The sequence below is a fragment of the Salmo salar genome, chromosome ssa07 (assembly GCF_905237065.1).
Source record: "Salmo salar chromosome ssa07, Ssal_v3.1, whole genome shotgun sequence".
Classification (NCBI taxonomy): Eukaryota; Metazoa; Chordata; class Actinopteri; order Salmoniformes; family Salmonidae; genus Salmo; species Salmo salar.
In genome coordinates, this window is record NC_059448.1 from 4380717 (window position 1) to 4407471 (window position 26755).

General features: G+C 46.9%; 2 protein-coding genes across 6 annotated transcripts in view; both read left to right on the forward strand.

Annotated features, from left to right (window-relative positions):
• LOC106608443 (zinc finger protein 638) overlaps positions 1-11004 on the forward strand; it is a 139154-nt gene extending 128150 nt beyond the window's left edge. For 3 of the 4 annotated variants that reach the window (XM_045721443.1, XM_045721446.1, XM_014206375.2), the window contains 5 exons: positions 26-154; positions 5034-5197; positions 8488-9643; positions 10304-10414; positions 10582-11004. In XM_045721443.1, coding sequence (XP_045577399.1) covers positions 26-154; positions 5034-5197; positions 8488-9643; positions 10304-10414; positions 10582-11004 — 1983 coding nt within the window. The remainder of the gene's footprint in view (positions 1-25; positions 155-5033; positions 5198-8487; positions 9644-10303; positions 10415-10581) is intronic. The other variant, XM_045721444.1, reaches the window with a different exon arrangement.
• Positions 11005-11060: 56 nt separating this feature from the next.
• On the forward strand, positions 11061-21758 carry LOC123743727 (RNA-binding protein 20). Of its 2 annotated transcripts, none has more exons than XM_045721447.1 (5): positions 11061-12521; positions 15325-15427; positions 19495-19608; positions 19940-20061; positions 21149-21758. In XM_045721447.1, exons 1-5 carry the CDS (start codon positions 11061-11063, stop codon positions 21212-21214), a joined length of 1866 nt encoding a protein of 621 aa, XP_045577403.1. In that variant the 3' UTR covers positions 21215-21758. The 2 variants fall into 2 exon arrangements, with proteins under 2 accessions (XP_045577403.1, XP_045577404.1); XM_045721448.1 differs by having other exon boundaries at positions 19498-19608.
• Positions 21759-26755: the final 4997 nt, after the last annotated feature.

Consider the following 26755-nt stretch of genomic DNA (forward strand, 5'->3'; position numbering starts at 1 on the left):
TATAACACGCTCTGCTTCTCAACAGGACAGGACGTTGAAGGAACGCCTTGTGATCGTCAGTAACGTCCCCACGGGGACTACGGCAACCCAAGAGGTTCACGACCTCGTCAAACGCTTTGGATCCTACCTCGATTCGCTATCTCTGATCAACAGGGTACCACAGCCACACACACAGACAGACACACACAGACAGACATGTTAAGACCAGGCACCACAATCTAATAATAGGGTAATATTTGTTTATTTTAATCATATCATAATTAACTTTTACCATTTTGAATGTAGACACACACATCACGTGTTTTTTTTCTCTAACAATTTTTGGGGAAATATTTTATTAAAACAGGCAAATGAGGCAGAATCCTAAATATGTTCATATTTTCATTTGCCTCAAATCAATTTTTCCGGACACTAGATATTATTTATATTTTGGCTTTATTTAGACACTCCAGGACCAGCCTTGTATGCAGCAGATTAAAACACTCCAGGACCGGACTTGTATACAGCAGATTAAAACACTCCAGGACCAGCCTTGTATACAGCAGATTAAAACACTCCAGGACCAGCCTTGTATACAGCAGATTAAAACACTCCAGGACCAGCCTTGTATACAGCAGATTAAAACACTCCAGGACCAGCCTTGTATACAGCAGATTAAAACACTCCAGGACCAGCCTTGTATACAGCAGATTAAAACACTCCAGGACCAGCCTTGTATACAGCAGATTAAAACACTCCAGGACCAGCCTTGTATACAGCAGATTAAAACACTCCAGGACCAGCCTTGTATACAGCAGATTAAAACACTCCAGGACCAGCCTTGTATACAGCAGATTAAAACACTCCAGGACCAGCCTTGTATACAGCAGATTAAAACACTCCAGGACCAGACTTGTATGCAGCAGATTAAAACACTCCAGGACCAGCCTTGTATACAGCAGATTAAAACACTCCAGGACCAGACTTGTATGCAGCAGATTAAAACACTCCAGGACCGGACTTGTATACAGCAGATTAAAACACTCCAGGACCAGCCTTGTATACAGCAGATTAAAACACTCCAGGACCAGCCTTGTATACAGCAGATTAAAACACTCCAGGACCAGCCTTGTATACAGCAGATTAAAACACTCCAGGACCAGCCTTGTATACAGCAGATTAAAACACTCCAGGACCAGCCTTGTATACAGCAGATTAAAACACTCCAGGACCAGCCTTGTATACAGCAGATTAAAACACTCCAGGACCAGCCTTGTATACAGCAGATTAAAACACTCCAGGACCAGCCTTGTATACAGCAGATTAAAACACTCCAGGACCAGCCTTGTATACAGCAGATTAAAACACTCCAGGCCCAGACTTGTATGCAGCAGTTTAATTAGAAAATGTCTAAGGATAACCACAGAGAGGTTGTTGTATGCAGCTGCTTCTGAACCTGGGAAAAAAATGACTTGGCATGTGGAAAGAGTCTGACTTTCTGGAAATGGCAGTTAAAGAGGAAGTACACTGAATTTAGACTACCAGTCGCCAAAAGCCTTTCTAAGACCTAATCACCATCTCTTTAAAGATACACTCAGCGATATGATGCGGAAAGTCAACCGCATACTCTTGTCAATTTCCGCAACTAAGAGCGTCGAAAGCGCGATGCTAAACTTCTCTATTGTTTTGGTCCCGTTGCTACCCCACGTTGTAAAAGAGTCAATCAAACCATTGCACGTTCGTAGGTCCCGTGTTAGATCAAAGTCTCGCATCTCGAATCATCTTTATCTGTTGCTCGTGGCGACTTCATTTTCGCTTGGGTCTAGCTTTAAAATAAGTTACTTCGCATCGTCCCGTTTCTAACGCTTTTAAATGATTCAATGTAGTGAGCTTTGAAATGGATATATGGCCCTTTTTTTGGGGGGGGGGAGGGGGGGGTGACAAAAATTCCTGACATGTTGACCGTAGTATGATAAACTAAAGAAAGATGCATTTACATCACATTTTTGAAAAGGTTCTTGTTTATTGAAAAAGTGCTTATATTAAAGTCGTAATCCGCAGTTGCGGAAACAGTGTTGATTGGCAGTAACTTCTTTGTTGTTGTAATATCGCTGTTAGACGTGGCATGTTGTAATATCGCTGTTAGACGTGGCATGTTGTAATATCGCTGTTAGACGTGGCATGTTGTAATATCGCTGTTAGACGTGGCATGTTGTAATATCGCTGTTAGACGTGGCATGTTGTAATATCGCTGTTAGACGTGGCATGTTGTAATATCGCTGTTAGACGTGGTGGTTTCACAATTTAAGGATTCCAGCTGTGAACAACCAAAATAACACTGTTAGTGTAATCAGCTTAAGCTTGGTAAGTCAACCATAGTTATTGCATGTAAAACCTTCCTAACTAAAGCAGCTATCAGGGAAATCAGTAAGAAAAGACATGTTAGCGCCAGAAGGACAAGGACAACAGTCAGGTGTTTTATGTCTTGAAGGACAACAGTCAGGTGTTTTTATGTCTTGAAGGACAACAGTCAGGTGTTTTAGGTCTTGAAGGACAACAGTCAGGTGTTTTATGTCTTGAAGGACAACAGTCAGGTGTTTTATGTCTTGAAGGACAACAGTCAGGTGTTTTATGTCTTGAAGGACAAGGACAACAGTCAGGTGTTTTAGGTCTTGAAGGACAACAGTCAGGTGTTTTATGTCTTGAAGGACAACAGTCAGGTGTTTTATGTCTTGAAGGACAACAGTCAGGTGTTTTATGTCTTGAAGGACAACAGTCAGGTGTTTTATGTCTTGAAGGACAACAGTCAGGTGTTTTAGGTCTTGAAGGACAACAGTCAGGTGTTTTAGGTCTTGAAGGACAACAGTCAGGTGTTTTTAGGTCTTGAAGGACAAGGACAACAGTCAGGTGTTTTAGGTCTTGAAGGACAACAGTCAGGTGTTTTTATGTCTTGAAGGACAACAGTCAGGTGTTTTATGTCTTGAAGGACAACAGTCAGGTGTTTTTATGTCTTGAAGGACAACAGTCAGGTGTTTTAGGTCTTGAAGGACAACAGTCAGGTGTTTTTATGTCTTGAAGGACAACAGTCAGGTGTTTTAGGTCTTGAAGGACAAGGACAACAGTCAGGTGTTTTAGGTCTTGAAGGACAACAGTCAGGTGTTTTTATGTCTTGAAGGACAACAGTCAGGTGTTTTTATGTCTTGAAGGACAATAGTCAGGTGTTTTATGTCTTCAAGGACAACAGTCAGGTGTTTTATGTCTTGAAGGACAACAGTCAGGTGTTTTTATGTCTTGAAGGACAACAGTCAGGTGTTTTTATGTCTTGAAGGACAACAGTCAGGTGTTTTATGTCTTGAAGGACAAGGACAACAGTCAGGTGTTTTTATGTCTTGAAGGACAACAGTCAGGTGTTTTTATGTCTTCAAGGACAAGGACAACAGTCAGGTGTTTTATGTCTTCAAGGACAACAGTCAGGTGTTTTATGTCTTGAAGGACAACAGTCAGGTGTTTTTAGGTCTTGAAGGACAACAGTCAGGTGTTTTTATGTCTTGAAGGACAACAGTCAGGTGTTTTAGGTCTTGAAGGACAACAGTCAGGTGTTTTATGTCTTGAAGGACAACAGTCAGGTGTTTTATGTCTTGAAGGACAACAGTCAGGTGTTTTATGTCTTGAAGGACAAGGACAACAGTCAGGTGTTTTAGGTCTTGAAGGACAACAGTCAGGTGTTTTATGTCTTGAAGGACAACAGTCAGGTGTTTTATGTCTTGAAGGACAACAGTCAGGTGTTTTATGTCTTGAAGGACAACAGTCAGGTGTTTTATGTCTTGAAGGACAACAGTCAGGTGTTTTAGGTCTTGAAGGACAACAGTCAGGTGTTTTAGGTCTTGAAGGACAACAGTCAGGTGTTTTTAGGTCTTGAAGGACAAGGACAACAGTCAGGTGTTTTAGGTCTTGAAGGACAACAGTCAGGTGTTTTTATGTCTTGAAGGACAACAGTCAGGTGTTTTATGTCTTGAAGGACAACAGTCAGGTGTTTTTATGTCTTGAAGGACAACAGTCAGGTGTTTTAGGTCTTGAAGGACAACAGTCAGGTGTTTTTATGTCTTGAAGGACAACAGTCAGGTGTTTTAGGTCTTGAAGGACAAGGACAACAGTCAGGTGTTTTATGTCTTGAAGGACAACAGTCAGGTGTTTTATGTCTTGAAGGACAACAGTCAGGTGTTTTATGTCTTGAAGGACAACAGTCAGGTGTTTTATGTCTTGAAGGACAACAGTCAGGTGTTTTAGGTCTTGAAGGACAACAGTCAGGTGTTTTAGGTCTTGAAGGACAACAGTCAGGTGTTTTTAGGTCTTGAAGGACAAGGACAACAGTCAGGTGTTTTAGGTCTTGAAGGACAACAGTCAGGTGTTTTTATGTCTTGAAGGACAACAGTCAGGTGTTTTATGTCTTGAAGGACAACAGTCAGGTGTTTTTATGTCTTGAAGGACAACAGTCAGGTGTTTTAGGTCTTGAAGGACAACAGTCAGGTGTTTTTATGTCTTGAAGGACAACAGTCAGGTGTTTTAGGTCTTGAAGGACAAGGACAACAGTCAGGTGTTTTAGGTCTTGAAGGACAACAGTCAGGTGTTTTTATGTCTTGAAGGACAACAGTCAGGTGTTTTTATGTCTTGAAGGACAATAGTCAGGTGTTTTATGTCTTCAAGGACAACAGTCAGGTGTTTTATGTCTTGAAGGACAACAGTCAGGTGTTTTTATGTCTTGAAGGACAACAGTCAGGTGTTTTTATGTCTTGAAGGACAACAGTCAGGTGTTTTATGTCTTGAAGGACAAGGACAACAGTCAGGTGTTTTTATGTCTTGAAGGACAACAGTCAGGTGTTTTTATGTCTTCAAGGACAAGGACAACAGTCAGGTGTTTTATGTCTTCAAGGACAACAGTCAGGTGTTTTATGTCTTGAAGGACAACAGTCAGGTGTTTTTAGGTCTTGTTTTTTACACACCTGTTGTACACACTCTCATCCTTATACCTCCCTCTTGTCTTCTCTCCCTCTTAGATTTATTTTGAGATGGAGTCGTCCTCGATAGCGATGGCAGTATGTCTTCATTTCCAGAAGTTCCCCTGTGTAGTTCAGAAGAAACCTCTGAAGTTCAACATGCTGGTCAAGGTTAAACACCCGGCTCAGCCGCAGCCCCCAGCCAAGAAGACACCTGTCACCAGGTAAATGTCTACCTCAACCTTTCATTACTTGTCTCTGTATATCTCTACATTACTGTGACCATAAAACCTATTTTATATATGGCTCTTTCTATAGTGTGACAACATTTTAAATTGAAATAGAAGTTCAAACCAAGAAGTCAAATCAATTGAAGCGACATAACAGTAGTGTTGACTGAAAAGTTCAGATTACTTCAATTTATTTTTGCAGGACGGAGCTCATTAGAATAATACCTAGCATGCTTTGCAACTGTACATTTTTACATTTGTGTCTTTCTATAAATAAAAGGGCCAAGGTGTGACATCAGGATCCACATTTCCAAATGGTTTTATATACATTTAAATGTGATTTTCTTGCAGCTTCACATGTAATAAATAGGTCTAGATCGTCACAATGAGACAATGACAACAAAATATTTACTTGTCATTCAAAATGGAGCCAGGTAGCCAGGTCTGTTTGTGCTTTAGTCAACAGTTCAACCATTTATAGCCAATGGAAAAGATCAACAGCATTTCTATATTTTGTAATAGTTTATATAATGATACAACAATATAATACCATTGTTTCTGTCAAGAAAATCATTGACAATGATAATAACCAATAATGCAATTCATATAATCAATAAACCTTCACTCCTGTCCCCCAATGTGCTTGGAGAGGCAGGTGATGAATGAAGGAAACGAGGGGATAGCTTTTCCTTGAATCCTCACGTCCTCTGTCCTTGCTGCCTCCTCAAAACCCATTGGATAAGAAGGTATTGAAAGGGGGTTGACTTCTCATCCAATGGGTTTTTGAAAGGAAATGAGGAGAGGCTGCGACGACTCAAAGAAATACAATTGAGATTCTCCCAAGGACAGAGGAAGCAAGCATCTGACAGACATTAACATTTTTTTAGACAGTGCCAGGGTAACTGACTGGCCCGAAACAACCCCTACTGCCCAGAGTCTAGACACTTGTGGAGATCTGAGAGGGATTGATGGGTGGTGACATGGTGAGAGCTCCACCTTACCCTCTGATCGGCTTGGTGGAATCTTGTCCGTATTGCTTACACCTGTGCAATGCTTTCAGAGGTTGTTCTGGGTAGCTGGAGACGTACTGCGTTAGCTGTGCACTTGACCAATGACAGGCATTCCCACTTTAACTACACCCACGTATGAAAATCTAAGAATCTAGTCATTTGTTTGTTTTATATGCAGGAACGGGAAAGAAAACAAGCAATTGTAATTATTTATTCAACAAACACAACAACAAAAAGCCAGGGAGTCTCCCGAGTGACGCAGCGATCTAAAGCACTGCGTCGCAGTACTAGAGACGTCACTGCAGACCCGGGTTCGATCCCAGGCTGTTTCACAACCGGCCGTGATCGGGAGTCTCATAGGGCAGCGCACAACTGGCCCAACGTCGTCCAGGTTACGGGGGGAGTGGGGGTTTGGTTGGGGGACTTAGCTCATTGCGCTCTAGCGACTCCTTGTGGAGGGCTGGGCTCCTACAGGCTCACCTCTGTCATCAGTTGAACATTGTTTCCTCTGACACACGGCTGGCTTCCGGGTTAAGTGGGTGGGTGTTAAGAAGCGTGGTTTTGGCTGGTCATGTTTCGGTGGACGCGTGACTCCTGTTGGGAAGTCGCAGTGATGACACGATATCAAAAAAGGGGGTGAAATACCTTATTTTTTAATATATATATTTGCCAGTTTTCACGTTCGTGATTACATTTTAACTTGGGAAAACAAACGATCAAAACATACACGGACTGCAATCTTACATCCAGGAATCTTGACTTAAAGGGATACTTCAGGATGTTGACAGTGAGGCCCCTTTGTCTACTTCCCCAGAGTCTGATGAACTCATGGATACCATTTTTATGACTCTGCGTGCAGTTTAAAGGAAGTTACTAACTGGCGGTAACACAATGACTTCCAGTCTAACTTCCTTCTTATTGGACTCAGAGACATTAAAATAGATGTGTGTCGTATTAGTGTGTAGGCTACAGACAGAAGTTGGCGGTACAGACTAAAGACAATTCCTGTGACTCTTGGGGGGGGGGTTGAGACAGAGAGAGAGGAGCTTGTCATTGGCCAATCAGAAGTCAGCCAAGTGGCAATAGAGCTTCCTGTTGGTGCAGAAGTTAAGAGATATCTAATCGATGGAGGTAAAGGAGAAGGATAGGCTACAACGACCAAGAGCTAACAGGTAGATTCTGAATGGAGTTGTTTGTAACTGTGTAGGACGAGAAAGAAGACGCTTGCAGACTCAATTAGCTTAGCTAGCTAGCTTAATTAGCGTCTTCCGATTTTGATGCAGTCGAGACAGGTTCTGCGTAATCATTATTGGATGATCAATAACCTAGCTATGGTAGCTGTTAGACTACTATAGCGCGAGTCTGCTTTGGTTGGTTGCTCTCTCATCTCTCCCTCCCTGTTCCCTGTCACTCACTCACTCACTCACTCACTCACTCACTCACTCACTCACTCACTCACTCACTCACTCACTCACTCACTCACTCACTCACTCACTAACTCACTCAGTAGCCTACACACACAGCACGGCACCTGCTAGAGCATATCCTCCCTCTACCTCTCTCCCTCATGCTATCAAATCAAATGTATTTATAAAGCTCTTCTTACATCAGCTGATATCTCAAAGTGCTGTACAGAAACCCAGCCTAAAACCCCCCCAAACAGCAAGCAAATGCTTTATCAGCTCCAGTTCATAAAGTAGGTTAAAAAATGACCTTTCTGGTGTTTTCCTTCACTCGTATTGGATCCGACCAGGTCTATATGGAGGGTGTCCAGTTGTCCTCGGGTCCGTTTGAAACGGGCCTTTTTATATGAAATAGAATAAATTATGCATATCAAAGCCACCAGGGTCTTTTTGGACCTGTGAAGTCCTCTACTAAACACTGTACATATTTCCCTGTTTGATACAACTAGGGGCTCAGAGTTTTACCCTGTTTGATACAACTAGGGGCTCAGAGTTTTTCCCTGTTGGATACAACTAGGGGCTCAGAGTTTTTCCCTGTTTGATACAACTAGGGGCTCAGAGTATTTCCCTGTTGGATACAACTAGGGGCTCAGAGTTTTTCCCTGTTGGATACAACTAGGGGCTCAGAGTTTTTCCCTGTTTGATACAACTAGGTGCTCAGAGTTTTTCCCTGTTGGATACAACTAGGGGCTCAGAGTTTTTCCCTGTTCAGGGAACAACTCCTGTCCATTAAGTTGTACTCTACATTTAGACTTGGATTTGCATGTCAACGTCACTTACTGTAATTTATGTCTAATGTATGTCATTTCAGCACCAAAGCCAAGAAAAAGGCGGTCAAAGGCAAAAAGCCTGTCGCTAAAGGTACGGCAACACCAGTCAAACCTGTTCCTACCGCCGCTACCACCAGTGCCAGTGCTACAGCTACCTCTGCCACTCAGCCTGTGGTTACCGAACAACCGGGAGATGACGTAAGCGGCGTCCAGTCCAGTGACGTCATAGCGATAGACTCCGACGCGACCGCAACAGAACCCAGTCCGGTCGTCATGGACCCCGATGACCTGATGACGACCAACAACGGCCAAAGCCAAACCGTTGCCGTCGCGGCTGTAAAACCGGATAGCGAGAATGGAGAAACCATAGCAACCGCTACCGTTCGCGATGCTACCGGCAATGTTGACGCAAATGATGTCGTTAATCCCGTCGACTCTGACACAGTTGCTAGTTCCGTACCAGCACAAACACCGGTAACATCAGCCTCTGTCCCCGTAGCTCTTCCAGTGTCTGTAAAAGTTGAAGACAAACTGTTAGACTTCACTCCGGTAACTCAGGAGATCCTGAGGGCCTTGGAGGTAGCAGTGCACCAACGCCGCATGGAGAAACTAGCTGAGGAACAAAGACAGGACCAGGGAAAGAAGAGCCAGGACAAGCCTCTATCCGACAAGAAGAGCTCTGTTGCTTGGGAGAAGGAGGAGACCAAGACCCCGGCTGGAGAACTGAACCAGGCCCCAGCTCAACCAGAGAAGAAGACTGGAGAGAAGACAGTGACACCGACACAGACTCAAAAAGATGGGAGAAATAGATCTGCGATTTCCGACGAGAAAAAAAAGCTCCAACCTGAGAAGTCACAGACCGATAAAAAGCCTCCAACCACACCAGCGAAGAAGACCACAACACAGACAGAAGGAGCAAAGAAACCACCTTCAGGCTCTGGACAACCAGAGAAGAACCAGGGGAAGACCCAAGGCTATGGAGGAAGAGGCCGGCGCAGGGACCATTCTTCCCCAGAAAAGAGAGACTCTTCCAGGCATAGAAGCAGGCGGGCGGCCTCCGAGGAGGAGCAGGGTCCTCCGACGTCGAGACACGGCGACTCCTCTAGCTCTTCTTCTGGCTGCTGCAGGAGCAACAGACAGGACGGCAGTCCCGCCAAGAAGAAGGGGAGGAAAGAGGTGGAGGAGGAGAGGAGCAAGGTAAGAAAGGAGGAGGGAGGAGCAGACAGTACGGGAGCCAGGGAGAGAGACAAAGTAAGAGAAGGAGAAAGGGAGGAAAGAGGAGGAGAGGAGCAAGGTAAGAAAGGAGGAGGGAGGAGCAGACAGTACGGGAGCCAGGGAGAGAGACAAAGTAAGAGAAGGAGAAAGGGAGGAAAGAGGAGGAGGAGGAGGAGAGGAGCAAGGTAAGAAAGGAGGAGGGAGGAGAAGACAGTACGGGAGCCAGGGAGAAAGACAAAGTAAGAGAAGGAGAAAGCAGGAGTGATGGGGGATGTAGTTTTTCATATTCAGGTTATATCCTTAAGTTCAGCTGTTGTTAAAAGTCTAAATGAGACGTTAAACATGATTTCTTTCTGTTTCTGAGATTTAATGTTTCTGTTTGTCCCACAGAGCCACCATAGTAGAACTAGCCAGTCTTATAGGAGTGATTTCATGTTTCTGTTTGTCCCATAGAGCCACCATAGTAGAACTAGCCAGTCCTCTAGGAGTGATTTAATGTTTCTGTTTGTCCCATAGAGCCACCGTAGTAGAACTAGCCAGTCTTCTAGGAGTGATTTAATGTTTCTGTTTGTCCCATAGAGCCACCATAGTAGAACTAGCCAGTCCTCTAGGAGTGATTTAATGTTTCTGTTTCTCCCACAGAGCCACCGTAGTAGAACTAGCCAGTCTTCTAGGAGTGAGTCTAGAGATAAGGAGGCAGCAGAGAGAAAGGAGAGCATCAGATTTATAAAAGCACACCATTCAAATAGTAATGTACAGAATCCAAACCATTACAATCTGTTATAGCAAGATGTTGGATTTGGTTTTCATTCACACATTGCTGTCTTACATACATCTGATTCAAAGTACAGCACTTCTGTTGAACTTCTGGAAAATAGATTGATTGATTAATTCAATGGATTCATCCTCTCATACCACAGGGTGTTGGCTACGTGGTGGATGAGTTCACGTCCGACGTCAATCCCGGTGACACCAACCCATTCGACCTGGACCAGTTCAACATGGATGAGTTCGTCACCGTGGACGAGGTGGAAGGGGATGAGGCGGACAACACCAACCCACCAGAGCCATCATCTTCATCACCCAATACCCAAGATGGCGCCTATGAAAGGTCGGAACGATCATCCAAACGCAAGAGGGATACCCCAACTTCTACAGCGAAATATAGCCAGGAGAAAGAGAGACCCCCGTCCAAAAGCACTCCCACCCCCTCCTCTTCTACCTCTACCCCCCTGGACAGAAGACTCCACGAAAAGCCGCAACAGCCCAAAAAACGCAGGCGGCAAAACCTCAACCACCTGCCACCTCTGGACGCAAGACCAGGTCATCAGCTGCTGTTGTAGCAACGGAAGCCGCAAAACCCCGAGAAACTGTCACTGACGACGACCCCACAGTCGGGATGGAGGCGGATCCTCTTCCCGTGGAGCTTCTGTCTCAGCCAATGGCGGAAGCAGCCGCTGCTCAGTTGGTAGAGGAAGTAGTGGTCACAAAGGGAAGTGACGTGGAAGGTATGGTACTGTCATCCGACCACAAGGTGTCAGTGTTGGACACGGCATTGCCGGCGAACAAGGAAGCAGAAAGTGCTGGGTCAGAGATTGATATGGAGACTAAAGCTGAAAAACCTCCAGAGGTAGACTGGAGCAAGGAGAAGGCCCAGGCTAAAAAAGGTGACTCGATTCTGGGTAGCGAGGCTCAGAATGAAGGCTGTCCACTGGAGCTTGATTTGACTGATCCGTCTACCGCAGCCAAGGAGCAAGATCTTCATATGACCCTAGAACTACAAGAGCATGAGACGGTGTTGGGTCACCAAGTGCTCCAATCACTTGTTGGCAAAGTACCCGAAGAAGAAGAAGAAGAAGATGGAGGTTTACAGATACTCAACAAAACTGTGGATGACACCGTGGTGCCTGCAGCCTCTGAATTTACGGGTTCCCAGGAGCTCCAAACTACTCTAGAGGAACGCCAAGACGAAGAAGAATCTGCTTTCCACATCCTGAACTCTGTAGAAGACGATGAAGACCGGAGATATTCTCTACCCAGAGAGATGGAAGGGTTCCACATCTTGGACTCTGTAGAAGACACTGAAGACCGAAGATATTCTCTACCCAGAGAGATGGAAGGGTTCCACATCCTGGACTCTGTAGAAGACGATGAAGACCGAAGAGATTCTCTACCCAGAGAGATGGAAGGGTTCCACATCTTGGACTCTGTCGATGATCAGGTGGCTATGACAGAAACTCTGGAAAACCATACTACTGAATCTAAGGGAACGTCAAAATCCCAGAAAGAGAGTCACAAAAAGGGTAAGGGTAATATGACACTTCAAAAGAAGGATGGTAAGAAGATACCACAAACCCCTGAGAAGGTACAGACACCCACAGTGGAGTCAGAGAGGGGTGAGGGAGGTACCCACAAAAAGACTAACCTCGTCACCTTGGATGAGGTGAGTGAGGAAGAGGAGAGTTACCCTGACGACGCTGCCGAAGAGGAAGAGCTGATGAAGAAACAGAAACTGGCGAAGGAGAAACGGCGAGAGAGGGAATGGGAGAAGGAGAGAGGGAAGGAGAGGAGGAGTACAGAGCGGGAGAGGAGCAAAGAGAAGGAGCAGGAATGGAAGAGGGGGAAGGGGAGGTTCAGTGCGGATACGGAATGGTTGGTGACTCTGGATGAGATTGGAGGAGATGGGGATGAGAGAGGAGAGGAGGGTGCGAGGGATCAGGAGAGCGGAATAAATGAGGCAGACCTTCAAGAATTGGTCACTCTGGATGAGATCGTTGGCGAGGAAGGAGGGGAGGGTCCTAGCCCGGTGCCACACCCATTCAGCCAGGAGGACGAATCAGGAGACTCCTTCAACACAGAGGTCAGGAAACATCTGCTGCTTTCTTTTTGTCTTCTTGTATCTCACTCTCTCTCACACGTGTATTTGTATTTATTATGGATCCCCATTAGCTGCTGCCTTCCTGCGGTCCAACAAAATTAAGGCAGTTGTACAATTTTTAAAACATTACAATACCTTCATTACAGAATTCACAACACAGTGTGTGCCCTCAGGCCCGTACTCCACTACCACATATCTACAACACAAAATCCATGTTATCGTGTTGCGTCTCCCATAGTCTGTTCTGGACTTGGGGACTGTGAAGAGACCTCTGGTGGCATGTCTGGTGGGCTATGCATGGGTGTCTGAGTGCTAGTCGTTTAAACAGACAGCTCAGTGCTTTCAACATGTCAATACCTCTCATAAATAAAAGTAGTGATCAAATCTATCTCTCCTTTACTTTGAGCCAGGAGAGATGGACGTGCATATTATTAATGTTAGCGCTCTGTGTACATCCAAGGGCCAGCCGTGCTGCTCTGTTCTGAGCCAATTGTAATTTTCCTAATTCCCTCTTTGTGGCACCTGACCACACGACTGAACATTAGTCCAGGTGCGACAAAACTAGGGCCTGTAGGACCTGCCTTGTTGTTAGCATTGTTAAAAATGTAGAGCATCGCTTTATTATGGACAGACTTCTCCCCATCTTAGCTACTGTTCTATCAATATGTTTTGACCATGACAGTTTACAATCTAGGGTTACTCCAAGCAGTTTAGTCACCTCAATTTGCTCAATTTCCACATTATTTATTACAAGATTTAGTTGAGGTTTAGGGTTTAGTGAATGATTTATCCCAAATACAATGCTTTTAGTTTTAGAAATATTTAGGACTAACTTATTTCTTGCCACCAATTCTGAAACTAACTGCAGCTCTTTGTTAAGTGTTGCAGTCATTTCAGTCGCTGTGGTAGCTGACGTGTACAGTGTTGAGTCACCCTCATACATACACACTCTGGCTTTACTCAAAGCCAGTGGCATGTCGTTAGTAAAGATTGAAAAAAGTAAGGGGCCTAGACAGCTACCCTGGGGAATTCCTGATGAAGACAGCTTGTCTGTCAAAACATTGGACATAAATATTTTTTTTGGCATCTGAGCTCCTAGTTTGTGGCTGTAATTTTTTTTAAAGAATTCCTGATTCTACCTGGATTATGTTGGAGACGCTTCCATTAAAGAACACCCTCGGTGTTCTTTTAGACTGGTAACTCTTTATCCACATTATAGCAAGGGGTGTAAAGCCATAACACAGACATTTTTTCCTGCAGCAGACTGATTGATTATGTCAAAAGCCGCACTGAAGTCCAGCAAAACAGCCCCCGCAATCTTTTTTATTATCAATTTCTCTCAGCCAATCATCAGTCATTTGTGTAAGTGCTGTGCTTGTTGAGTGTCCTTCTCTATAAGCGTGCTGAAAGTCTGTTGTCAATTTGTTAACTGTAAAATAGCATTGTATCTGATCAAACACAGTTTTTTTCCAGAAGTTTACTAAGGGTTGGTAACAGGCTGATTGGTCGGCTATTTGAGCCAGTAAAGGGGGCTTTACTATTCTTAGGTAGCGGAATGACTTTCGCTTCCCTCCAGGCCTGAGGGCACACGCTTTCTAGTCGGCTTAAATTGAAGATGTGACAAATAGGAGTGGCAATATCGTCCGCTATTATCCTCAGTAATTTTCCATCCAGATTGTCAGACCCCGGTGGCTTGTCATTGATGATATCAATCAATCAAATGTATTTATAAAGCCATTTTTACATCAGCCGACTCCTAGAGGACTGGCTAGTTCACAAAGTGTTGTACAGAAACCCAGCCTAAAACCCCAAACAGCAAGCAATGCAGGTGTAGAAGCACGGTGGCTAGGAAAAACTCCCTAGAAAGGCCAGAACCTAGGAAGAAACCTAGAGAGAAACCAGGCTCTGAGGGGGGAAAAACTCCCTAGAAAGGCCAAAACCTAGGAAGAAACCTAGAGAGGAACCAGGCTATGAGGGGTGGCCAGTCCTCTTCTGGCTGTGCCGGGTGGAGATTATAACAGAACATGGCCAAGATGTTCAAACGTTCATAGATGACCAGCAGGACCAAATAATAATAACCACAGTGGTTGTAGACAATAATTGTTTTCACCTTTTCCACACTCACTTTACGGAATTCAAAAATTACAATTCTTGTCTTTCATAATTTGGTCCGATATACTAATTTGGTCCGATGTGTAGTGTCAGCGGTTTGTTGCTGGCATGTCATGCCTAAATGTGCTAATCTTGCAAATGAAAAAATCATTAAAGTAGTTGGCTAGTCGGTTTTTGAAATGAATGAGCCATCTGATTCAGTGAATGAAGGAGCGGAGTTTGCTTATTTTCCCCCCAAAGTCTTTTATATTTTTAACATCATTCTTTGTCGTTTCTCTTAGTTTCATAGTGTAGTTTCTTATTTTTTTTAAATTCAGTTTAGTCACATGATTTCTCAATTTGCAGTACGTTTGCCAAATCGGTTGTGCAGCCAGACTTATTTACCATTCATTTTGCCTCATCCCTCTAAAACATAACATTTTTTTAAATTCCTCGTCAATCCACAGGGGATTTAACAGTTTTTACAGTCCATTTTCTTAATGGGTGTTTATTAGTAACTGGAATAAGCAAGATCATAAATACGTCAAGTTCAGCGTCTGGTTCCTCCTCATTACACACCACAGACCTGCAAATATTATTTACATCAACAACATATGAATCACTACAAGACACGTGGTCTCTTCTACGTTTTATTGGACAGGCACACTACCTCTTCTAATCTCTCTCCTATCAGACTATGGTGACCCTGGATGAGGCTGGAGGTGATCATGACATGGAGGAAGAACAGCCCAAGAACTTTCCAGAACCAGTCCAGACCCGGCACACTGACAACACAGGTACAGGTGTCTGTTACAACAGAACCAGCCCAGACCCATCACACTGTGTCTGTTAGATCAGAGAGGCTGTGTGTGTCTGTTAGATCAGAGAGGTGTGTGTGTCTGTTAGATCAGAGAGGCTGTGTGTCTGTTAGATCAGAGAGGCTGTGTGTGTCTGTTAGATCAGAGAGGCTGTGTGTGTCTGTTAGATCAGAGAGGCTGTGTGTGTCTGTTAGATCAGAGAGGCTGTGTGTGTCTGTTAGATCAGAGAGGCTGTGTGTGTCTGTTAGAGCAGAGAGGCTGTGTGTGTCTGTTAGATCAGAGAGGCTGTGTGTCTGTTAGATCAGAGAGGCTGTGTGTCTGTTAGATCAGAGAGGCTGTGTGTGTCTATTAGATCAGAGCGGCTGTGTGTCTGTGATGCGCTGGTTGACTCATAACCCGCTGTCCCTGTGGTTATATCCGTGCATTAAATAGTGTGTGGGTGAAGGGTTTAGAGTGTTTAAATAGTGTGTGGGTGAAGGGTTTAGAGGCAGTAAATAGTGTGTGGGTGAAGGGTTTAGGGTGTTTAAATAGTGTGTGGGTGAAGGGTTTAGGGGCAGTAAATAGTGTGTGGGTGAAGGGTTTAGGGGCAGTAAATAGTGTGTGGGTGAAGGGTTTAGGGTGTTTAAATAGTGTGTGGGTGAAGGGTTTAGGGGCAGTAAATAGTGTGTGGGTGAAGGGTTTAGGGGCAGTAAATAGTGTGTGGGTGAAGGGTTTAGGGTGTTTAAATAGTGTGTGGGTGAAGGGTTTAGGGGCAGTAAATAGTGTGTGGGTGAAGGGTTTAGGGTCAGTAAATAGTGTGTGGGTGAAGGGTTTAGGGGCAGTAAATAGTGTGTGGGTGAAGGGTTTAGGGTCAGTAAATAGTGTGTGGGTGAAGGGTTTAGGGGCAGTAAATAGTGTGTGGGTGAAGGGTTTAGGGTCAGTAAATAGTGTGTGGGTGAAGGGTTTAGGGTGTTTAAATAGTGTGTGGGTGAAGGGTTTAGGGTCAGTAAATAGTGTGTGGGTGAAGGGTTTAGGGGCAGTAAATAGTGTGTGGGTGAAGGGTTTAGGGTCAGTAAATAGTGTGTGGGTGAAGGGTTTAGGGGCAGTAAATAGTGTGTGGGTGAAGGGTTTAGGGTCAGTAAATAGTGTGTGGGTGAAGGGTTTAGGGGCAGTAAATAGTGTGTGGGTGAAGGGTTTAGGGTCAGTAAATAGTGTGTGGGTGAAGGGTTTAGAGGCAGTAAATAGTGTGTGGGTGAAGGGTTTAGGGGCAGTAAATAGTGTGTGGGTGAAGGGTTTAGGGTCAGTAAATAGTGTGTGGGTGAAGGGTTTAGAGGCAGTAAATAGTGTGTGGGTGAAGGGTTTAGGGGCAGTAAATAGTGTGTGGGTGAAGGGTTTAGGGTGTTTAAATAGTGTGTGGGTGAAGGGTTTAGGGTCAGTAAATAGTGTGTGGGTGAAGGGTTTAGGGGCTGTAAATAGTGTGTGGGTGAAGGGTTTAGGGTGTTATAATGACATCCCATAACGACATCCCATAATGATACTCCATAATGACATCCCATAATGATACTCCATAATGACATCCCATAATGATACTCCATAACGACATCCCATAATGATACTCCATAACGACATCCCATAATGATACTCCATAACGACATCCCATAATGATACTCCATAACGACATCCCATAATGACATCCCATAATGACATCCCATAATGACATCCCATAACGACATCCAATAACGACATCCCATAATGACATCCCATAATGATACTCCATAATGACATCCCATAATGATACTCCATAATGACATCCCATAATGATACTCCATAATGACATCCCATAATGATACTCCATAATGACATCCCATAATGATACTCCATAACGACATCCCATAATGATACTCCATAACGACATCCCATAATGATACTCCATAACGACATCCCATAATGATACTCCATAACGACATCCCATAATGACATCCCATAATGACATCCCATAATGACATCCCATAACGACATCCAATAACGACATCCCATAACGACATCCCATAATGATACTCCATAACGACATCCCATAATGATACTCCATAACGACATCCCATAATGATACTCCATAATGACATCCCATAACGACATCCCATAACGACATCCCATAACGACATCCCATAACGACATCCCATAATGATACTCCATAACGACATCCCATAATGACATCCCGATACTCCATAATGACAAAACGAAAAGAGGTTTTTAGACATTTTTGCTTCAGAAATATCTTATTTACATAAGTATTCAGACCCTTTGCTATGAGACTCTAAATTGAGTTCAGGTGCATCCTGTTTGCATTGATCATCCTTGAGATGTTTCTACAACTTGATTAGAGTCCACCTGTGGTAAATTCAATTGATTGGACATGATTTGGAAAATGGCACACACCTGTCTATATAAGGTCCCACAGTTGACAGTGCACGTCAGAGCAAAAACCAAGCCATGAGGTGGAAGGAATTGTCCGCAGAGCGCCAAGACAGGATTGTGTCAAGGTACAGATCTGGGGAAGGGGACCAAAACATTTCTGCAGCATTGAAGGTCCCCAAGAACACTTTGGCCTCCATCATTCTTAAATGGAAGAAGTTTGGAACCACCAAGACTCTTCCTAGAGCTGGCCATCTGGGGAGAAGGGCCTTGGTCAGGGAGGTGACCAAGAACCCTATGGTTACTCTGACAGAGCTCCAGAGTTCCTCTGTGGAGGTGGGAGAACCTTCCAGAAGGACAACCATCTCTGCAGCACTCCACCAATCAGGCCTTTATGGTAGAGTGGCCAGATGGAAGCCACTCCTCAGGGAAAAGCACATGACAGCCCACTTGGAGTTTGTCAAAAGGCCCCCGAAAGACTATCAGACCATGAGAAACAAGATTCTCTGATCTGATGAAACCAAGATTGAACTCTTGGGCCTGAATGCCAAGCGTCGCGCCTGGAGGAAACCTGGCACCATCCCTACGGTGAAGCATGGTGGTGACAGCAACATGCTGTGGGGATGTTTTTCAGCTGCAGGGACTGGGAGACTAGTCAGGATCAAGGGAAAGATGAACGGAGCAAAGTACAGAGAGATCCTTGATGAAAACCTGCTCCAGAGTGCTCAGGACCTCAGACTGGGGCGAAGGTTCACCTTCCAACAGGACAACGACCCTGAACACACAGCCAAGACAACGCAGGAGTGGCTTCGGGACAAGTCTCTGAATGTCCTTGAGAGGCCCAGCCAGAGCCCAGACTTGAACCCGATCTAACATCTCTGGAGAGACCTGAAAATAGCTGTGCAGCGACGCTCCCCATCCAACCTGACAGAGATTGAGAGGATCTGCAGAGAAGAATGGGAGAAACTCCCCAAATACAAGTGTGCCAAGCTTGTAGCGTCCTACCCAAGAAGACTCAAGGCTGTAATCGCTGCCAAAGGTGCTTCAACAAAGTACTGAGTAAAGGGTCTGAATACTTATGGAAATGTGATATTTCAGTGTTTTATTTTAAATACATTTGCAAAAATTTCTAGAAACATGTTTTTGCTTTGGCATTATGGGGTATTGTGATCTCGTTATGGGGTATTGTGATGTCATTATGGGGTATTGTGATGTCATTATGGGGTATTGTGATGTCATTATGGGGTATTGTGATGTCATTATGGGGTATTGTGTGTAGATGGTTGAGGGAAAAAAAATAATTTTAGAAGAAGGCTCTAATGTTACAAAATGTGAAAAAAGTTGAGGGGTCTGAATACTTTCCGAATGCACTGTATCTGAATTTAGACACTATTATTTCAGCTTATTATAATTAACAATGGTGTTATGATCTGAGTAATGATTTTAAATTAAACCATTTCTCTCCCTCTCCCTCCCGCTCTCTGTGTCTCTCTCTACCCCTCTCTGTGTCTCTCTCTACCCCTCTCTGTTTCTCTCTCTACCCCTCTCGTTCTCTCGGTCTTCCTCTCTCCCTCCCTCTCTCTGTTTCTCTCCCTCTCCCTCCCTTTCTTGTTCTCTCTGTCTTCCTCTCTCTCCCTCCCTCCCTCTCTCTCTAGAAGACAGTAAACAGAGACGGGACGAAGAGGAGCCTGAATCAAAGCGTTGTCGTTCAGAGTCTCCTCTGATCACAGACTTCAAACTGCCTCCCTTCACCCATGACAGCCCTATAGGTGACGCACACAAACAAATGCTGGCATACACACACACCGCCACTTCTAAGATATCTGCTTTAGCTTATCTCTGCCCCCTCATCCCTCTCTCTCCCTCTCTCTCTCTCTCTCTCTCTCTCTCTCTCTCTCTCTCTTCTCTCTTCTCTCTCCTCTCTTCTCTCCTCCTCTCTCTCTCCTCTCTCTCCCTCCTCTCTCTTTCTCCCTCCTCTCTCTCTTTCTCCCTCCTCTCTCTCTTTCTCTCTCTCCTCTCTCTCCTCCTCTTTCTCTCTCCCTTTCTCTCTCTCTCTCTTTCTCCCTCCTCTCTCTCTCTCTCTCTCCTCTCTCTCTCCAGGCCAGGACTTTGGGGTTCGTAAGGCAGGTTTCTTCTGTAAGCTGTGTTCTCTGTTCTACGGAAGTGAAGACACAACCAAGAAGACCCACTGCAGCAGTCTACAACACTATCAGAACATGCAGGTATAAACATCATTATGTCAGTCATTCAGCCAGTCAGTCAGTGTTATTAGACTAGGGGTCTGTGGAGGTACTGCAGGATAAACACATTATTTGCATATACCTACAGTATGTATGGTCCACATTACAGTATGTAGGTATAGAATATCTTATTTCTAATGATGACAACTATATTTCTCAGCTCCTAACATCGACTCACTGGAGTATCTGAGAAAGGCTGAAAAACCGCTTGCGAGTACCGTTCATCCTGAAAAGGCTACTGTTAGTTTCTGTCTAGTATTCTGGGAATTATTTCACTAAAGATAATTGACAAATGACTTCCCTTCTGTCTTTACATCTCTCCCTCACTCTCTCCTCTCTCCCCCCTCTCTCCCTTCACTCTCTCCCTCCCTCTCTCCCCCCTCTCTCCGCCCTCTCTCCCCCCTTTCTCCCTCCCTCTCTCCCCCCTCTCTCCCTTCCCTCTCACTCTCCCCCTCTCCCTTCTGATATCTCTCTCTCCTTTCTCCTATCCCTCCCTCTCTCTCTCTCTCTCCCTTCCCCTCTCCCTCTCTCTCTCTCTCTCCCTTCCCCTCTCCCTCTCTCTCTCCCTTCCCCTCTCCCTCTCTCTCTCCCTTCCCCTCTCCCTTCCCTCTCTCCCTTCACCTATCCCTCTCTCCCTTCCTCCCTCCCCCTCCCTCCCCCTATCTCTCTCTCCCTTCTCCTATCCCTCTCTCACTTTCTCTCCCTTCCTCTCTCCCCCTCCCTCCCCTTCTCCCTCTCTCCCTTCTATCCCTCCCTCCCCCTCTCTCTCTCTCCCTTCTCCTATCCCTCCCTCTCTCTCCCTCCCTCCCTCTCTCTCTCTCTCTCTCTCTCTCTCCCTTCTCCTCTCCCTTTCTCCCTTCCTCTCTCCCCCTCCCTCTCTCTCTCTCTCTCCCTTCTCCTCTCCCTCTCTCCCTTCCTCTCTCCCCCTCCCTCCCTCCCCCTCTCCCTCCCTCCCTCTCTCCCTTCCCTCTCTCTCTCTCCCTTCCCATCTCCTTCCCTCTCTCCCTTCCCCTATCGCTCTCTCCCTTTCTCTCTCCCTTCTCCTCTCCCTCTCTCCCTTCCTGTCCAGAAACATTACCTGAAGCATCAGAAGCAACAAGCTGGAGGTTCTAGCCAAGGCTCTGCCTCCAAGTGACCCCTGACCTCACCCCTGGGTGTGTCCAAAATGTGACCATTTCCCCTATGACCCCCGTTAGTACTCTGGTTGAAAGTAGTGCACTATGTAGAGAAAAGGGTGCCATTTGGGACACTTTTCCACCAGAGAACTGAATGTGTTCTGGTCCAAAGTAGTCCACTAACTCTGTCCCATATCAATAAATCTATTTATTTTGGTTTTGTGCATCTGAAACGACAGCCCATTGCGTTATATAGGGCACTACTATATAGGGTAATAGAGTGACATTTGATATTTTCAGAGTAAGAGTACTGGTCTAGGATCAGGTCTCTCCCATGTTCATATTGTCTTATTCATTATGATTTAAAAGGTACAACTGATCCTACATCAGCCATCCCTGACAGAGATTTTACTTTCATTTTATTTGTCTGTTTGCTTTTTCTTTGGGGGGGGGGATTTGAATATCATTAAACTGTTTTAATTTATCCAGAGAAACTCAGTCATCAGAGACCAGACACAATGTATGTGTAAGGAGAAAGTAATACATTCATTTTTATTACGAACACTGTGTTATCTGGTGAATGGCTTGATGTCCAGTTTGAATCCGTACCTGCAGAGTGAAGAGGATTCTGGGTCGTATTCATTAGTGGAAAAAGTAGCCCAAATGTCATACTGTATTAAAAGTAAAGAGAACGTCACCCAGTAAAATATTACTTGAGTAAAAATCTAAAAGTATTTGGTTTTAAATATACATAAGTAAATGTATTTGCTGAAATATACTTAACTATCAAAAGTAAATGTATAAAGCCTTTCAAATTCCTAACATTAAGCAAAACAAATTCACGGGAGACTCACTCCAACAGTCAGACATCATTTATTTATAGTCCACCCCCCTGTTGTTACCCAGCCTCCTCCTCTATAGTCCACCCCCCTGTTGTTACCCAGCCTCCTCCTCTATAGTCCACCCCCCTGTTGTTACCCAGCCTCCTCTATAGTCCACCCCCCTGTTGTTACCCAGCCTCCTCCTCTATAGTCCACCCCCCTGTTGTTACCCAGCCTCCTCCTCTATAGTCCACCCCCCTGTTGTTACCCAGCCTCCTCTATAGTCCACCCCCCTGTTGTTACCCAGCCTCCTCCTCTATAGTCCACCTCCCTGTTGTTACCCAGCCTCCTCCTCTATAGTCCACCCCCCTGTTGTTACCCAGCCTCCTCTATAGTCCACCCCCCTGTTGTTACCCAGCCTCCTCCTCTATAGTCCACCCCCTGTTGTTACCCAGCCTCCTCCTCTATAGTCCACCTCCCTGTTGTTACCCAGCCTCCTCCTCTATAGTCCACCCCCCTGTTGTTACCCAGCCTCCTCCTCTATAGTCCACCCCCCTGTTGTTACCCAGCCTCCTCCTCTATAGTCCACCCCCCTGTTGTTACCCAGCCTCCTCCTCTATAGTCCACCCCCCTGTTGTTACCCAACCTCCTCCTCTATAGTCCACCCCCCTGTTGTTACCCAGCCTCCTCCTCTATAGTCCACCCCCCTGTTGTTACCCAGCCTCCTCTATAGTCCACCCCCCTGTTGTTACCCAGCCTCCTCCTCTATAGTCCACCCCCCTGTTGTTACCCAGCCTCCTCCTCTATAGTCCACCCCCTGTTGTTACCCAGCCTCCTCCTCTATAGTCCACCCCCCTGTTGTTACCCAGCCTCCTCCTCTATAGTCCACCCCCCTGTTGTTACCCAGCCTCCTCCTCTATAGTCCACCCCCCTGTTGTTACCCAGCCTCCTCCTCTATAGTCTACCTCCCTGTTGTTACCCAGCCTCCTCCTCTATAGTCCACCCCCCTGTTGTTACCCAGCCTCCTCTATAGTCCACCCCCCTGTTGTTACCCAGCCTCCTCCTCTATAGTCCACCCCCCTGTTGTTACCCAGCCTCCTCCTCTATAGTCCACCCCCTGTTGTTACCCAGCCTCCTCTATAGTCCACCCCCCTGTTGTTACCCAGCCTCCTCCTCTATAGTCCACCCCCTGTTGTTACCCAGCCTCCTCCTCTATAGTCCACCCCCCTGTTGTTACCCAGCCTCCTCCTCTATAGTCCACCCCCCTGTTGTTACCCAGCCTCCTCCTCTATAGTCCACCCCCTGTTGTTACCCAGCCTCCTCCTCTATAGTCCACCCCCCTGTTGTTACCCAGCCTCCTCCTCTATAGTCCACCCCCTGTTGTTACCCAGCCTCCTCCTCTATAGTCCACCCCCCTGTTGTTACCCAGCCTCCTCTATAGTCCACCCCCCTGTTGTTACCCAGCCTCCTCCTCTATAGTCCACCCCCCTGTTGTTACCCAGCCTCCTCCTCTATAGTCCACCCCCCTGTTGTTACCCAGCCTCCTCCTCTATAGTCCACCCCCCTGTTGTTACCCAGCCTCCTCCTCTATAGTCCACCCCCCTGTTGTTACCCAGCCTCCTCCTCTATAGTCCACCCCCCTGTTGTTACCCAGCCTCCTCCTCTATAGTCCACCCCCCTGTTGTTACCCAGCCTCCTCCTCTATAGTCCACCCCCCTGTTGTTACCCAGCCTCCTCCTCTATAGTCCACCCCCCTGTTGTTACCCAGCCTCCTCCTCTATAGTCCACCCCCCTGTTGTTACCCAGCCTCCTCCTCTATAGTCCACCCCCCTGTTGTTACCCAGCCTCCTCCTCTATAGTCCACCCCCTGTTGTTACCCAGCCTCCTCCTCTATAGTCCACCTCCCTGTTGTTACCCAGCCTCCTCCTCTATAGTCCACCCCCCTGTTGTTACCCAGCCTCCTCTATAGTCCACCCCCCTGTTGTTACCCAGCCTCCTCCTCTATAGTCCACCCCCTGTTGTTACCCAGCCTCCTCCTCTATAGTCTACCCCCCTGTTGTTACCCAGCCTCCTCCTCTATAGTCCACCCCCCTGTTGTTACCCAGCCTCCTCCTCTATAGTCCACCCCCCTGTTGTTACCCAGCCTCCTCCTCTATAGTCCACCCCCTGTTGTTACCCAGCCTCCTCCTCTATAGTCCACCCCCCTGTTGTTACCCAGCCTCCTCCTCTATAGTCCACCCCCTGTTGTTACCCAGCCTCCTCCTCTATAGTCTACCCCCCTGTTGTTACCCAGCCTCCTCCTCTATAGTCCACCCCCCTGTTGTTACCCAGCCTCCTCCTCTATAGTCCACCCCCCTGTTGTTACCCAGCCTCCTCCTCTATAGTCCACCTCCCTGTTGTTACCCAGCCTCCTCCTCTATAGTCCACCCCCCTGTTGTTACCCAGCCTCCTCCTCTATAGTCCACCCCCCTGTTGTTACCCAGCCTCCTCCTCTATAGTCCACCCCCCTGTTGTTACCCAGCCTCCTCCTCTATAGTCCACCTCCCTGTTGTTACCCAGCCTCCTCCTCTATAGTCCACCCCCCTGTTGTTACCCAGCCTCCTCCTCTATAGTCCACCCCCTGTTGTTACCCAGCCTCCTCCTCTATAGTCCACCCCCCTGTTGTTACCCAGCCTCCTCCTCTATAGTCCACCCCCTGTTGTTACCCAGCCTCCTCTATAGTCCACCCCCTTGTTGTTACCCAGCCTCCTCCTCTATAGTCCACCCCCTGTTGTTACCCAGCCTCCTCCTCTATAGTCCACCCCCCTGTTGTTACCCAGCCTCCTCTATAGTCCACCCCCCTGTTGTTACCCAGCCTCCTCCTCTATAGTCCACCCCCTGTTGTTACCCAGCCTCCTCCTCTATAGTCCACCCCCCTGTTGTTACCCAGCCTCCTCCTCTATAGTCTACCCCCCTGTTGTTACCCAGCCTCCTCCTCTATAGTCCACCCCCTGTTGTTACCCAGCCTCCTCTATAGTCCACCCCCCTGTTGTTACCCAGCCTCCTCCTCTATAGTCCACCCCCCTGTTGTTACCCAGCCTCCTCCTCTATAGTCCACCCCCCTGTTGTTACCCAGCCTCCTCCTCTATAGTCCACCCCCTGTTGTTACCCAGCCTCCTCCTCTATAGTCCACCCCCCTGTTGTTACCCAGCCTCCTCCTCTATAGTCCACCCCCCTGTTGTTACCCAGCCTCCTCCTCTATAGTCCACCCCCCTGTTGTTACCCAGCCTCCTCCTCTATAGTCCACCCCCCTGTTGTTACCCAGCCTCCTCCTCTATAGTCCACCTCCCTGTTGTTACCCAGCCTCCTCCTCTATAGTCCACCCCCCTGTTGTTACCCAGCCTCCTCCTCTATAGTCCACCCCCTGTTGTACCCAGCCTCCTCCTCTATAGTCCACCCCCCTGTTGTTACCCAGCCTCCTCCTCTATAGTCCACCCCCCTGTTGTTACCCAGCCTCCTCCTCTATAGTCCACCCCCTGTTGTTACCCAGCCTCCTCCTCTATAGTCCACCCCCCTGTTGTTACCCAGCCTCCTCTATAGTCCACCCCCCTGTTGTTACCCAGCCTCCTCCTCTATAATCCACCCCCCTGTTGTTACCCAGCCTCCTCCTCTATAGTACCCACTGGGTGGATCAGGAGACCGTAAGCTTCCAACCCAGATCAGAGTCAAGGTCAGTAAGAAAAGCAGGCTGACTGGTGGGGAGCTGGAGGACCACGGGACTGTCCTCCCCCAGTTAGAGGACCAGGCTGACTGGTGGGGAGCTGGAGGACCACGGGGCTGTCCTCCCCCAGGTAGAGGACCAGGCTGACTGGTGGGGAGCTGGAGGACCACGGGGCTGTCCTCCCCCAGTTAGAGGACCAGGCTGACTGGTGGAGAGCTGGAGGACCACGGGGCTGTCCTCCCCCAGTTAGAGGACCAGGCTGACTGGTGGGGAGCTGGAGGAACACGGGACTGTCCTCCCCCAGTTAGAGGACCAGGCTGACTGGTGGGGAGCTGGAGGACCACGGGGCTGTCCTCCCCCAGTTAGAGGACCAGGCTGACTGGTGGGGAGCTGGAGGACCACGGGGCTGTCCTCCCCCAGGTAGAGGACCAGGCTGACTGGTGGGGAGCTGGAGGACCACGGGGCTGTCGTCCCCCAGGTTCAGTGATGTTACCTACCCCAGGGTAGAGTACCTCCCCCCTTGCAGGTAGCCTAGACGTTAGATGAAAGCCAGTTCAAATCCCATTTCTGACAGGGAACAAAATCTGGTGGGGAGTGGGCCGGCAACGGAGGGTTGCTAGCTCAGTATCCTAGATACCATCTCCTTCCGTAATGCCCTTGACACTCAACCCCTGTATTGGCATACATTATGACTGACCTCCTCTCCAATACGGCTGACCTCCTCTCCAATATGGCCGACCTCCTCTCCAATATGGCCGACCTCCTCTCCAATACGGCCGACCTCCTCTCCAATACGGCCGACCTCCTCTCCAATATGGCCGACCTCCTCTCCAATATGGCCGACCTCCTCTCCAATATGGCCGACCTCCTCTCCAATCTGTGTTTCTGTCTTTTTGGGATAAAAGCAGAATTCACATTTCACTCACTCACTCACTCACTCACTCACATCTCCAGAGATATGGGAGTAAGGCCTGACTATTCCCCCAGATCGGAGGCCCAAGGCCTGGGTACCAGCTGAGAAGATGTTTACCAAACGCCGA